The 15,976-nt window shown below is 35.6% G+C and overlaps 1 protein-coding gene across 1 annotated transcript in view; it reads left to right on the top strand.

Annotated features, from left to right (window-relative positions):
* The window catches only part of TUBGCP3 (tubulin gamma complex component 3), a 74,324-nt gene that overhangs the window by 44,687 nt on the left and 13,661 nt on the right, over positions 1 to 15,976 (top strand). Inside the window, exons 10-17 of the mRNA XM_063304854.1 lie at positions 214 to 346; positions 2,440 to 2,606; positions 6,370 to 6,480; positions 7,127 to 7,235; positions 9,385 to 9,574; positions 12,208 to 12,343; positions 13,304 to 13,372; positions 15,459 to 15,594. Of these exons, the coding sequence (XP_063160924.1) occupies positions 214 to 346; positions 2,440 to 2,606; positions 6,370 to 6,480; positions 7,127 to 7,235; positions 9,385 to 9,574; positions 12,208 to 12,343; positions 13,304 to 13,372; positions 15,459 to 15,594 (1,051 nt within the window). The remainder of the gene's footprint in view (positions 1 to 213; positions 347 to 2,439; positions 2,607 to 6,369; positions 6,481 to 7,126; positions 7,236 to 9,384; positions 9,575 to 12,207; positions 12,344 to 13,303; positions 13,373 to 15,458; positions 15,595 to 15,976) is intronic.

Below are 15,976 nucleotides of genomic sequence, written 5' to 3'. Positions count from 1 at the left end.
GTCAAAGTAAAATATATAAATGCATGTGTCAAATCGAGATTAAAAATTCAGATTACAATAAAACAGAGATTTCATTCTTGATTGAGGAAGTGATTTTATCTCCCTTACCAGGGACTAAGCCCCATTTAAATTCAATGCAATATATTTCAGAGTTGGTACGCATAGAATGTTAGTGTCAAACTTCTTTTTCACCTCTTGATTTTTTTTTTTTAGTTGCAGGTAGAAGATGATCAGGGTGTGAATTTGGGGATTGAAAGCAGTTTAACGCTTCGCCGTCTGTTAGTCTGGACATACGATCCTAAAATAAGATTAAAAACTCTTGCAGCCCTTGTTGATCACTGTCAAGGTAATACAATGTTTCCAATTGCATATTCCAATTTTATATTTTAGAGTTTTTATTAGATTTGTAAATTTATATTTTTATAATGTATCCTTTTAATTGATATTTAATTGCTACTGTTTTAAATGCTTTGCAAACTACCCAGAGTGGTTTTTGAGATGGGCAGTGTAAAAACACAATAAATAAAAAAATAAAATATGCAATAAAAATGAATGCTAAGATCATACTGATACCCCAGGAGCTTCCAATTAGGTGATGGTGTTGTCAGGACAGTAGTGTTACATACATACACATCACACAATTCCCCTTGGGGTAAGCAAAATTGTGCGTAACGCAGAAAGAGAATAAGAAATAGTAAACTAAAGAATGAAGGGCATGAAGTAATAAAAGGGAATAGAGCAAAATTCAGTTTATACTATCACCATTTGCTATATCTTTCCCTTTTCTTCAGTAATCTTTTCTTCCCAAGAATCCAATCTTGACACTACCAAAGACCAGTCTGTCTCATGCAGAACTTCTTATCTCCCTTATATCTTCCACTAATGCTCTCAATCTTTCATCTTAAAAAATTGAATCACTCATGCTGATCCTTCTCTGAGCCCTAAGGCATAACCACAAGGAGGCTGATCTTTTCTTAAATGCCTGTATGTTTGTGCGTGGACGTTGTGCAGGTTTGGCTTGCTTAGGTAACAATCACTTGCAATATGTACTTGTCTGAAAACTGTTACACCTTGCCTCCTTTACTGTTTCCAGTGACACAGTAACCGGCCACATGAAAAGCCTTCTGCCATTGCTAAAGATAAAAAAAGGGATGTGCTCTAGCCAGGAGATCCATAGGATTATCTGGCTGCCTCGTATATGATAATAATATGATAATTGCCCTATGACCAATTTATATTTTCTATGTACCTTTTTATATTCCCAATTTTTTAATATAATATATTTGTATAATGTATGATGTGCTGCCATATGATAAATAAATAATTGCTAAAGATTCTAATTCTGGAGGGGAGGAATACCTGGTGTAAGGAGGAGGCTGGGGCTGATGACTGTCAGCCCCATTATGTAGAGCAAACCAAGAAATTAATTCCATAGGAAGGCTAAAATTACTTTTACTGAGATTGTCTATAATAGCAGAATCTCGCAAGTCGGTACTGTGCCTCGTCCCCCTTCTTGTGCGCCATTGAATCAGAGAGAGGCCTTTGCCTGACCCACTTCCAAATGTTATCTCGTTTCAGTCCCTTTTGCCTAAGTAATGGTTCTTCATATTTCTGTCAAAGCCATCTTTCTTACTCTGTGCAATGACTGAGTGCAGAGACACTTGATTGTCTCCATTATTTACCTTCTCCTGGGTTGTAGGAGACTACAGAAGGTGAGAAGGAGAATTCAGGAAATGCAGCAGTCTCATCAGCTTCAACTGAAGAGGAATGTTCTGCTTTGAAAACTGAAGGGAGGGGGGAGCCACCCATGCCTCCACTCTCAATATGGAGGATGAGCGCTCTTCAGTCATTGAGATAGGAGTCAGGGTGGGAGATGCCTCCTCATCCTGCTGCTCTGAATCAGGAGGAAAGAGGGGTAGTTCTTGGCCTTTCCAGACATATGGAAGGGAAGGGTACGGCTGATGGAGAGATGACTGTGTGCAAAGTACATTGGGAGCTAGAATTTCCCAGGACCAATTATGTCAATTATTGTGTGAGTTACATAGAGCTGGGTATCCATTAAGGGTATCCATGAAAAGGGTAGGAAGAAGCAGGCTGGATTTATAATGCAGAGGGTATAAGAAGGACATTTGCCCTCATCTTTATAGAGGGCAATCAATTGCTTAAATGGCTTCAGGAAAGATTTTTACCTGGTTGTGATGCATTGGGTGCCTTCTGCCACGTTCCAGTCAGCTAAATAAGGGAGGCTAACAACACCAGAAGTTTCTGATGGAAGTAGAATGATTTCATTCTCTAGTCTATGCTGTTGGTTCAGAATTTTATTTCTAGATATTTGCTTAGGAATGCTTCAGTACAGAATACTGAAGGTATCCCAGATTATAATGCACAAAACCCACAGGGTTCTCCACCAATCAAAGTTTATGCACTGTATTTTTCCAGGAAGAAAAGGAGGTGAGCTTGCATCAGCTGTTCATGCCTATAGTAAAACAGGTGATCCCTACATGAGATCCCTGGTGCAACATATTCTTGGCCTTGTGTCACATCCCATCCTGAATTTTCTTTATCGTTGGATTTATGATGGAGAACTGGAGGACACATACCATGAAGTGAGTTATATAAACTGTTATTTTTAAAAATGTAGGTCCATTCTCTGTTTCCCATAAACCAAGCCAATTGAGTATTTTCTAAATTAGTACCTGCACTATATAGCATGAACTATTAAGATGTGACTTACATAGAAGATAAGATTGGCATCTGAAGATGGTTTGGATGTAAAGAATTTGTGCATATCTTTTCATTAAGATACAATGACCAGGATCCAAGCAATCCTGTAACTAGTCCCTTATTTATCAAACAGAGGCCCAGCATGAATATGCAATAGTTGATTTATTTTTATTTTATTTTTTAAAATATTTCTTAATGTTTTGCTGAAGTAGAAAACAAATAAATGGCATGAGAAGCACCAGCTGAAATAATATTATAAAGGTAATAACTTCCACATTCTCCAAAGCAGCCATATTGGCTGAGAAATTCTCTACGTTAAAGTCAAAATATATGGACGATGTCCAGGTTTGGGAATGCTGACATGTACAACAGCCAGCATTTGATTTTAACTTGGCTGTGGACTAGGAGATGCTTAATGCATGAGGTCCATTATGAACTTGGAACTTTAATTAGTAAAATGTTCCATCTGATGTAGAAATCTTATGGGGTGAAAACCCCAAGAACATTCCATTATAGCAAATAAAAATATTCTAGTGAATATAACCCCTACAATAAGCTTGTCATATTGCGTCTTTGGGGAAAAAAGAAGGGGCTCATTACATTGGGGCAAATGAAAGTGTGGGATTTCCTCTAGGACTTTGATTGCCTTTGTAAACAGGCTCTTAATTTCCCCAGCAGAAAATCATCCCTTTTATCTGTTGGTTGGAAGGCCTTGGCATTTGTTCGTCAGTTAGATTGTACCATGATTTCTCATTTCTCCTGCAATTCTTTTTGTACTAGATACAAAAACAAAACTCAAAGAACCTTGAATGGGTAAAGTGAATCGATAAAATAATTATATTGCAATTATGTTCTGACCTTGGTTTCCTTCACCCTTTCCAAGATCTCTTTTTTCTTAGGATTATTATAAAATGCTCTTCTTGCTTTTTGTATTTTTCTAAATACGTTAATTGCATGTTACTTTGCCTTGGTTATAAAATGAGTGTTTTCATAGCTCTGAAAGATGACTTAATTGTCTGATGGATTTCAAAATTATATTTTACTCATTAATACTTCAGTTACGGTTCCATACCTGTTGTTGAGTGGAATAGCTGTAGTAAATTTTAGAAACTGGTCCTTTACAATGTATACATTCCCAAATGAGTAAATGTATTTGTGGTATGTGCATGTTCATGAGTTACTACTGCATTCCAGTGCAGATGTGTGTATGCAGGGGAGGTAGAATTTTATGTTTTGGGGTCTGTTCTCCCTCACCCCTTTTCACATATCTCTAGTCATATTCCTGCCTTTTTTGCTTGTGCCTCTTTGTACAGCACACACTTGTGTCTGTGATCTTCTCTACTCATAAATAAATGTTAAAAACTGAAAATAGGATGTCTTTTCTTATAGATTCTACTTACATGAAGACAGGGTAACCTACTTTCGGGCGAGGTCTGGTTCATGGGACATATAAATAGCTCAAAAACATCTGATTCAGAAATTGCATTCTATGTATAGTGAAGATGGTGATCAAAGACATCTAACTAATGTGTTTGCATTAGAATGGATAAAATGAGATTTAATACCTTATTTATAGATGTTCCAATATTGTCTGAATGTACTACTTCCGTTTTGCTATAAACAATCTTATCTTTTCCTTACATTTAATTGGAAGAAAACTAGATTTAAAACAGCCTTATAAATAACATGGTAATTATGCTAATGCTTTAATAATGTTAATACTACAAGGTATATAAGTGTATGTGTGTTTATGGGTATTTATTTTGAGTGAGCTACTTCAGGTACAGCCAAAGACATTAACAGATGAAAATCTTCCCTTTCATTTTGTGTAATGCATTACAAGGGGCAATGTAAGGTCAGGATCTCTGATGACCACAATAAAGACAGAGTGAGGGAATGAGCAAAGCAAGAATATTTAATTGAGATATGAGTTGAATATGCAGGCAGATAAAAAGGGGCAGTTTGGGCTTAGGGAAAGGAGGCACTTAGCAAGGCAAGAGACCAAATCAGGATTGAGATAAACTACTGAGCTTAAACCATATGTGGTGATAAACATGTTATAGCTACCAATTTACCTTTATGTTAATGCTTGAATTTTGTGTGCTTTTCTGTTGATGGTTTGACCATCAGAATTGTGGAGAGCCAGCAGAGAAATGTGCTCACTTATGATGCTGATTTATTGATAATTTTTCAGAATGTTATTATACATTTATTATCAGATTTCTATCTTGCCACAATTGTAGAAGACTCTTGGTGGCTCATATTAATAAAATGAACACAGTGATCAAACAAAAATATCTTACAAATAAGTGTCCCAAAGCAATACATGATGTCAGACCTCAAAAGCCCTCTGGAAAAGCTCTGTTTTCAACTTTTTCCAGAAGGCAAATAATGTTCAAACAGATGGACCTCCGACAAGAGGCCATTCCAGAGAGCCAGCCTCATGTTATAAGGAGGAAGTGAAGAAGTAGCCTCATGTATACTATTGTTACTTCTACAGATAGTCTGAGTTACTGTAATGGTTATTTGACTGCATTCTAGAAAATTTAGATAGAAACAAGAAAGAACAAAGGCCATCCTATGGGAAGAAAGAGGTGCAAGTTGTTGGTATCTGTCAAGGGAGATACATCTCAAAACTAAGTTCTAATGCATGAAGGTATACTGCTTGTGATACAGGGATGCTAATACTAATCACAAACTATTTGAACTGTTCCTGAGTATTAAATGTTGTGCCAAAATTGTTGTATATTTCTTTGATATTTGTGATTAATATATTTTAGTTTGTATTGTATTATATTGGTCTTTTGAATTTATCTAGCATGTGCTATCTCAGCTGAAGAGCTGTGGAATAGACACTTTTTGGATCTATATACTTTAGTCTCAAAGTATTGCACTCATTTGAATTCTTCTGTTTTGTTTACAACATTGGGGAAATAGATAATGAATGAGGGGAATGCTCTGAATTTTTGAATTATTTAACAGGTGATGTAATGTGCCTTAGGAGCCTATGGCTACTAGCAAATGGGGAAGAAGGGGGACTAAAACTGTCTATACCATGGTTCAGTTTTCTCTAAATGTACCGTATTTCTTAAATAGATGGATATGGGTTTTTTTGAAAAAGTAAAAATTCTCTAGGTTATACGTAATTGATTTTTTGCCCTATAAAGCTCAAAATTGCTAGATTCTGAAATTAACTGGATGCTATTTTGCAATGGTTCTTTTCTCCTTAATGTTTTATGCAACCAGAAAAGCTAAAAACTTCCAGCTGAGTTTTGTACAGCTTGTATTCATATCTTCTTGCTATGAATTGATTGATCTTTTAAAAATAAATACCTTCTAAATGAGTCTGTAGTAAGCTACCCCAAGAAAATCTGGTTTTGCAAGGTAGCACACAAGTTTTAAAAACCAAAAAATAAATAAGCCTTATTTTTTGCTAATAGATTATAACCAAGCAGCAAAGGTAACATTCTGATTAGAATACAATTAATTATGCATTGGATAGGGAGGTAGACTAAATGATTTGTAAGATACCTTCCAACTCTCTCATTCTATATGTAAATATATATTAGTTTTTATATATAGAAAAATACACGTGACTGTATATGTATCATAGTTACGCTTATTATAATACTGTTTTATCCATAGTTCTTTGTAGCTTCAGATCCTACAGTGAAAACAGATCGGTTGTGGCATGACAAATATACATTGAGAAAATCAATGATTCCTTCTTTTATTACGATGGATCACTCCAGAAAGGTATGAAAAAAACTTGTAGATTGTTCTGTACACTTTAAAATTGACAATTATAGATATACTGTAGATGATAGAGATATATAATATGGAAGCATAGAATATAAAAGTTCACATTCTGTAGAGCAATGGTTCTTAAACTGGGGGTAATTTAGCATATCCTGGGCATAAGGGAGCAATTTATAATTGCTTTTTTGTGAGAATCCAGTTTGGTACTGCCAAGACACTTGTGTGAAACAACAGAGTCTGATGGGGTTTTTTTGGAGGGGGTAATGACATTCATACTGGGAAAAGGGCAGTTGGGTCAAACAGCTTAAGAACCACTGCTATAGAACCTTTTTCTTCAGGCTAGTCTCCAAAATTAGGCACATAGGTCTTTCTTTATGATAAATGGTGAAAACATTCTACTAAGCTTGGCATCCAAGGTGATAAACTCATCATTAAACTGAGGTGAATGCCCCTCTTTATTTGCTAGGTCTGCTGTGACCAATCATACAGTATAGAATTGGAAGGGGCTATTGAAGCTAAAGTAAATTTTTTATACTTATTGTTGTTTGCTTTTTCTGTGCTTTATTTTAGTAAGTGAAATGTACTACCTGAAAAATGTTTTGCTCTTATAAAACTTTAAAAATAATATCCTTTTTATATTTAGGTTCTCCTAATAGGAAAATCCATAAACTTCTTGCATCAAGTTTGTCATGACCAAAGTCCATCATCAAAGATGATAGCTGTGGCCAGATCTGCAGAATCTCCAAAAGATGGTATGGAATTAGAATAAGATTACTTTAGCAATATATGTTATGTAAGTTTTATTTAATAGAACGTAAACTTTTGTCTTACAGAATTTTGCCTCAAGGTTACATAGAAACTCAGCAGTAACTTTGTTTTTAACTTCATTATTTTACAGATTATCATTAACTGAAATAATAACATGGTGTAAAAAGTTCAAGGGCCAAGGTTTTATGGGTTGTATTGCACCATACTGTCTTCCTTTAGGAGATGGAGAACTGTTTCCTGAACACTGGGTTGTGTGACTCTAAATATATAATGTGCTCCCATATATAATGTGCTTAGGTATAATAGTGTTGCTAGTTGGTTATTTTCTTGTTTCATGAATTTATATAACGAGTCACAATCATGTTGAGCATTTCAGTTTGCATGCAAAATGGCTTCAATCCGTTTGTCAGTTAAATATGATTTGAATTATCTGTTTGATTAAGAAAATCAGGTTATTTAGTTATTTATTTATTTTATATCCCACCTTTATTATTTTCATAAATAACTCAAGGCGGTGAACTTACCAAATACTCCTTCCTCCTCCTATTTTCCCCACAACCACCACCCTGTGAGGTGAGTTGGGCTGAGAGAGAGTGACTGGCCCAAGGTCACCCAGCCGGCTTTCATGCCTCAGGCGGGACTAGAACTCACAGACTCCTGGTTTCTAGCCTGTTGCCTTAACCAGTAGACCAAACTGGCTTATTTAGTGCTTTGAATCAAATTGTCAAATCAGGACAGTCTGATCTAGAAAGCTGATTCAATCTGGAAAAGTGGTTTTCATAAATACAAATAATTGAATTGATCTAAAGGTATCCACTTTGGAAAGCTAATTTGAAGATATGATCAAATTCACAGACTTGAATTTCTGAATCAAAACTTCACACAATTGTAATTATTTTTCCAGTAATAATTTCAAGTTTATTATTATTTAAGAATTAATAGAAGGACTGTGTTTCTTTGGATTTAGTTCCAAAAAGGTTCTTCAATGTGTATGGGCACAAGCATATCACACATCTGCAGCTCTTTAAATCAGCTGCATCTTTTCTTGAAATCATTCAGCAACTTCTACTGTGTATTCACACACTTGTGTACTTTTTGGGAATTGAATCTGAAGCACCATACTATATTAATTTATATGTGACTTTTATAAAGAGTGTTTTCTATTCATAACATTCATAAAACGGTTTATTTTAAAAAGCAAGATTAAGAACAGCAGCTTAGTTCAGTCATTGCAATAAAACATTAAAAATATCAACAATCCATCTAATCTTTTCTGTTTAATGTGGTATTTCTATCTACTTAAATTAGACTGGTGAGTCCCTTCCTTCCAGAGGGAATTTCATGGATGTAGTATCATAGCTAAAACATCTATTTTGTCTGTTAATATAACTGATCTTAATGGTGGGCCTGTGAGCTGGGATTTGAGGCTATTCTTAAACTTCAGTAACATTTCTATGGATAAAGTCAATTTTCATGAAAGCTGCACATACTGCTCAGTGCCATAGTCTAGTCTAGGTGTAACCTGGACATGAAAACCAAGGTAAGGCCCATTATCTGTAGATAAGAACACAGCACCATGCTGGCTTAAGCTGATAAAAAGCTTGCTAGCTGCTGTCACCACCTTTTCATCATATGATAGCACTGGGTCCAGGAGAAGGCCCGGGGTCTGGGCTTGGACATGGACTTTCAGTGATGAGGCAAATCTAGGCAGAGCCAATTGCACATGCCCATCTAAGCCACCCACCTTTCTGCAGACAGAATCAGATTCATTTTCAGCTTCTTTGCCTTCATCCATTCCTCCCGAGAATTTCCTGGGATTAGCTCAGGCTTCATGGTTTGGTATTAAAAAGCATAGAGAACAAGACAGAAGCCTAGCATGCTCAGAATGCCAACTCCATGAGATGAAATAAAAATCGCTATTACCTCTAGAAAACGCATTATAACCTCATTAAACACGTAAGTATCATTTATATTCTATTCACCATCAAATGATTTGGGAATACCTGGAAACAATGAATTCATTTTACAGAATCAATTATACTGAGTGCAAGAGTTGATTAGTTTTGCATGTTTGCATTTAAGAAAAAAATATTAAAGGGCTTGTTTTGCAACTTCTTTTTTTTCCTGTAACAGCTGCTGAAATGTTCACAGATTTGGAAAATGCATTTCAGGGAAAAATAGATGCTGCGTATTTTGAGACCAGCAAATACTTGCTAGATGTGCTCAATAAAAAGTACAATTTACTGGAGCATATGCAGGCCATGAGACGTTATTTGCTACTTGGTCAAGGAGATTTTATCAGACATTTAATGGACTTGCTAAAGTAAGTAAATGCAGGATTCAGAGAGATCGCTCTGTTAATCTGTTGTTGTAAAAATCATCATGTGTCACCTTAAAGTCTGATACAGGTATTACTGCAGATGCTTTTATGGGGTAAGTCCACTTCATCGGATGCATGGAGTATTACCTTGGAGAGGATTATTATGTCCCTTATACATCTTGGGATGGGAGGGGGACTCATCAATATAGGAATGTTCTGCACAAATAGATGGTATATGGATGAAGTCTGGCCATCCGTTACTGAAACTGTTGTATAAAACCTTATGGGTTTATATGCAAACTGTATATGAGAAGCCCATACATAGGGCTTGCAACTTAAAGCTGCACTAAGACTTTTGAGAAACCCTATGTGTACGTGTGCACACACACACACACACACAGTTGTTGTTTTTCTTTTTTCCTATTCTTTGTATAATTAAAGAAAAATATATATAGAGAGAGATGTATGTATCATACCCAATATTAAAGTTTATACATCTCTTGCTCTTTTATTACTTTATTCAGTGATAATGTCACTCTACATTAGAATTAACACTGAAGGTTCTTTTGTTTTTTTAAGCTTCTATTGGGTAACATTTGGGCCTTTTAGATTTTGGTGGAAAAGAATCAAATTTTAAAAAGCTGATCTCTCTTATCTCTTCTTTTAGAAGTTTTTGAGAGTTCTTCATATGATATTAAGAGTGCAGCAAATCTATGTATATCTCTCTAGAAGTAAGCACTATTAATTCTTTTCAACTTACTTTCAGGTGAGTGTGCATAGGATTGGGGCCTGATGTTACAATCCTATCTGCGTGCACTCAAAAGTTAGTTTCTTTTAGTTCAGAGAGCTGAATTTACTGCATAGTAAACACTCTTAAAATTGCACTATTAATCTAAAATATAACAAATACTTCCCATTCTCAGTATTCAAAACTTTATCAAACATTCTACCTTTTCACTAAGATAACTTCAGACACGATTAAACTTTACATATATGTGGTAAAAATAGAGAACGGATTGCACTGATTGAATTGTTATGCATCTGACATTAGTAGCATCAATCAAATCTTTTAAAATTCTGATTTTTTCCCCTACATTAATTTTAATTGATTCTCTCATCCTTCTTCCTGCCCCTCCTTCTCCCTTCTATTGTTTTCCAGCATTTTAGACTGTAAATTTGGGAATAAGAGTTGCCATGACATTAAATTTATATGGTATCTTCCAGTTCTTTATTGCCTCAGAATGCAGGGTACCAAATATATCCTGCAGAGGACTGGGCTGTTATAAAACTTTACATTCTGCACTCTGGATTTTACTATTTGGTGGTTGCTACCACTGAATAATATTTTGACAAAGAGAAAGTAAAGACTACCTTTTGATGAATGTATCGCGATATATTTATTTTAAACGTCTCCTTAGATCCCAAGCTTTTAAACTCCTGGATCTTGTACTTTTAAATTCAGCACCCCACCTGCTTCCCTTGGTGTCAGTATTTTTAAAAGCATCTTTTTACAATGACATTTCAATAGTATAATGGCAGACTTCCTGCATGTTACATTTCTTTTCCTTCAATAATGCCAATTTTTCATTACAAAGGATTCCATTTGCTTGCCAGACATCAAAGAGACGTCTATTTGTCCAAGAACTGAATTGATGTAACATCTCTACAGTAAAGTGCAGCAGAATAATAATGAGACATAGAATTGGCACAACATTTTGGTGTGTCAAGCACTGAAGAGTCATGGATTAATGGAAATAAGCCCTTTTTGACATAGAATTTTTAATTTGCTATTTCAGATTCTGAGAGTATTAGCTTTGGTCCTAAATATTCTTTAATGCAAAAAGCATAACTTTCTAGTCTTCGTCAATAAATTTGATGTGAAGCACCTAAGACACTTTTTAGAATCCAAAAAAGATACTTCATTATCCACTTTTACAAGATGTATTTTGAACTCATTGTTTCTAGATATGACAACAATGTTTGGTGTAAAAGGAGTTTTCCAGATCTATAGCTGTTGGGAATCTAAAGCATTCTTCTGTAGCCCCTTTATCTCACTGCTCCTCCTTCCCCCACAGTGTATCCTTGTTTAAAAAGAGGAAAATAAGCTGGTCCTTTAAAAATAGGAGCAAAGGGGAAAAATAGAATTCAATTATATCCAGTCTAAAAAGATACTATATCAAAGGAAAAATTGCATTGCAGTGCTAATGGTTAATTGAGATGTGCCCTGGGGTTTTGAAAAACATTGTCAGTTTCACTGTAGGTTTAGTTGAACATGACCACTGCTGTGGTAAACATCTGCATTGGCTTCTGGATCCTGGCCCCTGGACAGAAGCTCAAATATGAATGCTTGGTGGATTTGAGATTTTGCTGTGCTTGAAATTTGCATCTTGGGAGCACTTGCAACTACAAAAAAATATGTGACATGGAGAACTTGAAAACATGTGTGTTCTTTTGTGCAGTTTGCCAGATCCTTATACAGGCATTGCCCAAATGTTGTTTTAAAAAAAGTAATTCACTAAGAGAATCTGTTCACTAATGTATGGACTGATTGTATAACTATTACATCTGCAGCTGGATGAAAATGGAGTATAGTAACAGTGGTGTATCTGTCTTTTATTTATATTATTTAAAAATAGGCCAGAACTTGCGAGACCAGCTACAACCTTGTATCAGCATAATCTGACAGGAATCCTTGAAACAGCGGTCAGGGCAACTAATGCACAGTTTGATAATCCTGAGATCCTCAAACGCTTGGATGTTAGACTTTTGGAGGTACTTTTGAGCCATTTTAGTATCTTATGAGAACATTAGATTTGGTTTGTGAAAAGTAAGAAAAATTAGCTCTGAGGTCAGCAGAATCCAAAAAAATATCATCTAATTGTCAGATTTTCTTGCCTTACAGTAATCGTTATTTCACTGAAAAATGAGTTCTAATACTCAGTCTGTTATAGATATTACAGGTAAGTATGTTTGATAATAAAAGCATAAGGCTACAATCCAAATTAAACATGCCCATAGTTTATATGGATTTACAGATCCTCAACTCTGTGATGTATTATGGCCTAAATTATAGTTCTGCTGAATTTATTCTGATACAGTTTTGTTAAGATGTTGCATTATTTAGTCTGTTTTTTAAGAGTTGTGACATCATCATTGTTCTTCTCTTTGCTTGTGAAAAAGAAGGTGAAAGGCCCCCTGTGCAAGCACCTAGTCACGTCTGACCCTTTGTGGGGAGGCCGCTTTTGCGATGTTTTCTTAGCAGACTATGGCAGCGTGGTTTGCCATTGCCTTCCCCAGTCGTCACCTTCCCCAGCAAGCTGGGTACTCATTTTATCGACCTCAGAAGGATGGAAGGCTGAGTTGACCTGAGCCAGCTACCCGAGAATCCAGCTTCCGCTGGGATCAAACTTGGGTTGTGGGGAGAGTTTCAGTTGCAATACTGCTGCCTAGCACTCTGCGTCACATGAAGCTCCAAAGAGGCTCTCTTTGCTTACCTGAACCCAAAATGTCACAACTGCATTTCCTTTATTTTGTGTGCTGATAAACACTGGTTATCTCCTAGTCTGAAACTAACATTTTAGCCTGTTAAGATAAGGTTGGTCTTTCTTCAACCCACTGTGGGTTGGCAATAGACCCCTGATCATTACTAAATGCTGGATCATAATTACTTTGGGGAAATAGCTAAATAACTATGTAACTGATCTGGTTAAATGTTTATAACTTTTTTTGAAGGTGTCTCCAGGTGATACAGGTTGGGATGTTTTCAGTTTAGACTATCACGTTGATGGGCCAATTGCAACGGTAAGGATGTATAGCTCAGTTTGTCCGTTTCTGATTCCCTCCTACTACCTACTTAGTTCACTAAATAGTTGTTATTAAAATAGCCTTTGTACTTTTAGAAGTACATGATTAAAGAGATTGCTTGATATCTTTGATGTACCCATTGTATTAAGAGTACAGCCAAAATCTCAATTTTCCTAAATTATTAATGAGTGTTAAAATGCTACATTTTAAGACCTTCATTATTTGAAATAAATAATTCATTTGCTCTGTCGGAGATTTTAGAAAGTACTTAATAAATGGATTTTCATTTTCAGCCATTATTCTAAAACTGTAGCAACTAATTTGGGATAATTTGTGAGAACTGTAAAATGTATTTTAGGGAACCTATTTGTACTCTTTAAATAAAATCTGATATATAGTATTCATTAAAACAGATGAGAAAATAGCAGCACCATTGTTCAAAATGCTTTTACTATATGTAAAGAATAGCAGCGCTCTGTGAACAAGGTGTCAAAAATGAGAGTTTGGCCAGAAGGTATTTGCTCCGTATAGTTTAATCAAAGGAAGATAATATCTAACTTAACATTTGTTAATCCATTTGTATGTTCTGCATCCTTCTCCTTAAGTTATAAGTAGTTGCAGAGCTATGTAATCAGTTCCTTAATATTTAATTTTTGTTGTAGCATGCTGTTAACCATTCAATGTATTTTCCTTTTGTTATAATGAATCTTTTATATGTTGAGAATTGAAATGCAGTAGAAGGATTTTACTATAGCTGTAGCTTATAATAGAATATTCGTTAATATGTATATTCCTTAAATAAATCAACCCAACCTGACTATATAAGGAACAGAATTTAAAGCTACATATGTAACTAAAGAAGCCCAGTGGACATTTGAATCTTGGACAAGGGAAGCATGGATATAAATAACTATGGTCAAATATATCTGGTTTTGACAAGTCACCCTTTCAGTTTCCATCCCCCATGTATAACCTAATTGTTTAAGGTTGTTATGAAGTCAAATAATATATGAAATATAAACAGTTCCTATTGATTTACAACTCTTAAGTTAATATTTTAGATTTTGTATACTTTGCAAAGGTGTCAAAAAATGTAGAATATTTGATTCAAATGATGAGAATTTGTCTGAGTTGTAAAATGTGCCCTTGACCCACGAAGCTATGCATTTCTCAGACTGACTGTGGATAACAGGTAAGAGTTAGAGTCCATATGAGGGAGATGGGCGGTGATAAAAAATATGATAAATAAAAATAAAAAATAAAATAGATGAAGCAGCTCTTTTCTAAAAAATTTTTGATTTTCAAGTTAATCAGATACAAAACCCCCTCTCAGATTTTTTCAAGTGAGCTTTCAGTTGAACATAAATCAGAAGATGTTATTTCAACAGGAGTTAAAACATTGTTTGAGGGAGCGAGGGCCAAGGAAGGGGGGGATTTTACCATTTTTGGTGGGTGCTAACAGCTGAATCATAGCCGTCTGTTATAACACAAAGACTTATCCAGCCAATAAACTGTTGGTTTTTTTATCCTCACAATTATTTCTAGTAATGAGACAGCATACAGAAATTGTATTGGGGGAAATTAATGGGACTTCCCCCCCTCCTTCATATTCACTCAGATGAGGCTTGGAACTAATGCAGTAGCTAATCATGACTGCAGCACAGGCCTTAACTTTTTGGTGCATTCAGAACGTGGGTATTTAGTAAAAGGTTTGCCATGGACTTCTGTCTTTGGGCTGAGTATGTTCTGGTGAGCAGATACAAAAGCACTTGAATCTAGGGAAGCTAAGATAAATGAACCCAAAGCTTCTTTTGCACAACACAAATCCCCATCATGCTGTTTTCCTTGTATTTATTGTAGCACAGAGGATCAAGAGAAATCCTTATGTACTAACATGGGACTTCCTAACAGTCAGACTGTGACTTCCCTGAGTCTTTCTGTTCAAAATCCCATAACTCAGCTCCTTGAGTCGACAACGATCTTAAGCTATTGCACTATCCTTTTAACAGAGATACTTGAAGCAATGGAAGCAGCAGTGCCTGAGGTTTTAAAGGTTATGATCGAATGTTGCTATTATTCACAGATGTTTACACGAGAGTGCATGAGCCACTATCTGAGAGTGTTTAACTTCCTATGGAGGGCAAAACGGATGGAATATATTCTAACAGACATATGGAAAGGACATATGTGCAATGCAAAGCTTCTAAAAAATATGCCTGGTAAGGGATTGACTTCAGTGCATAATTACATCAATTGCTGTTTTGTGCCCATAGTTCTTCAGGTTATTTTGGATGTTTAAAAACTGTTTAGAGCAGTGGCTGGCTGGGGGATTCTGGGAGTTGATGTCCACACATCTGAAAGCTGCCGAGGTTCAGAAACACTGGTTTAGAGTAAGTTCTGGTACATTGTGATCACTGAACAGATTTAGTTAAATTCAAAATGAATAGACTCTGATGATGTTCTGTCTGGAAGGTTTAGACAAACTTGCCATTAGTTGCTACCGTATTACAACAGGGGGGAAAAAACCCAAAAGCAAGCATGGCATATAAAGTTATGGAAATTATTTTTTTCACTAATTAGCTGCCTTCTAACCTTTCTATT

This window comes from Candoia aspera, chromosome 5, assembly GCF_035149785.1.
Source record: "Candoia aspera isolate rCanAsp1 chromosome 5, rCanAsp1.hap2, whole genome shotgun sequence".
Classification (NCBI taxonomy): Eukaryota; Metazoa; Chordata; class Lepidosauria; order Squamata; family Boidae; genus Candoia; species Candoia aspera.
Note: the sequence above shows the minus strand (reverse complement) of the source record. Positions and strands in the feature narration are given on the sequence as shown.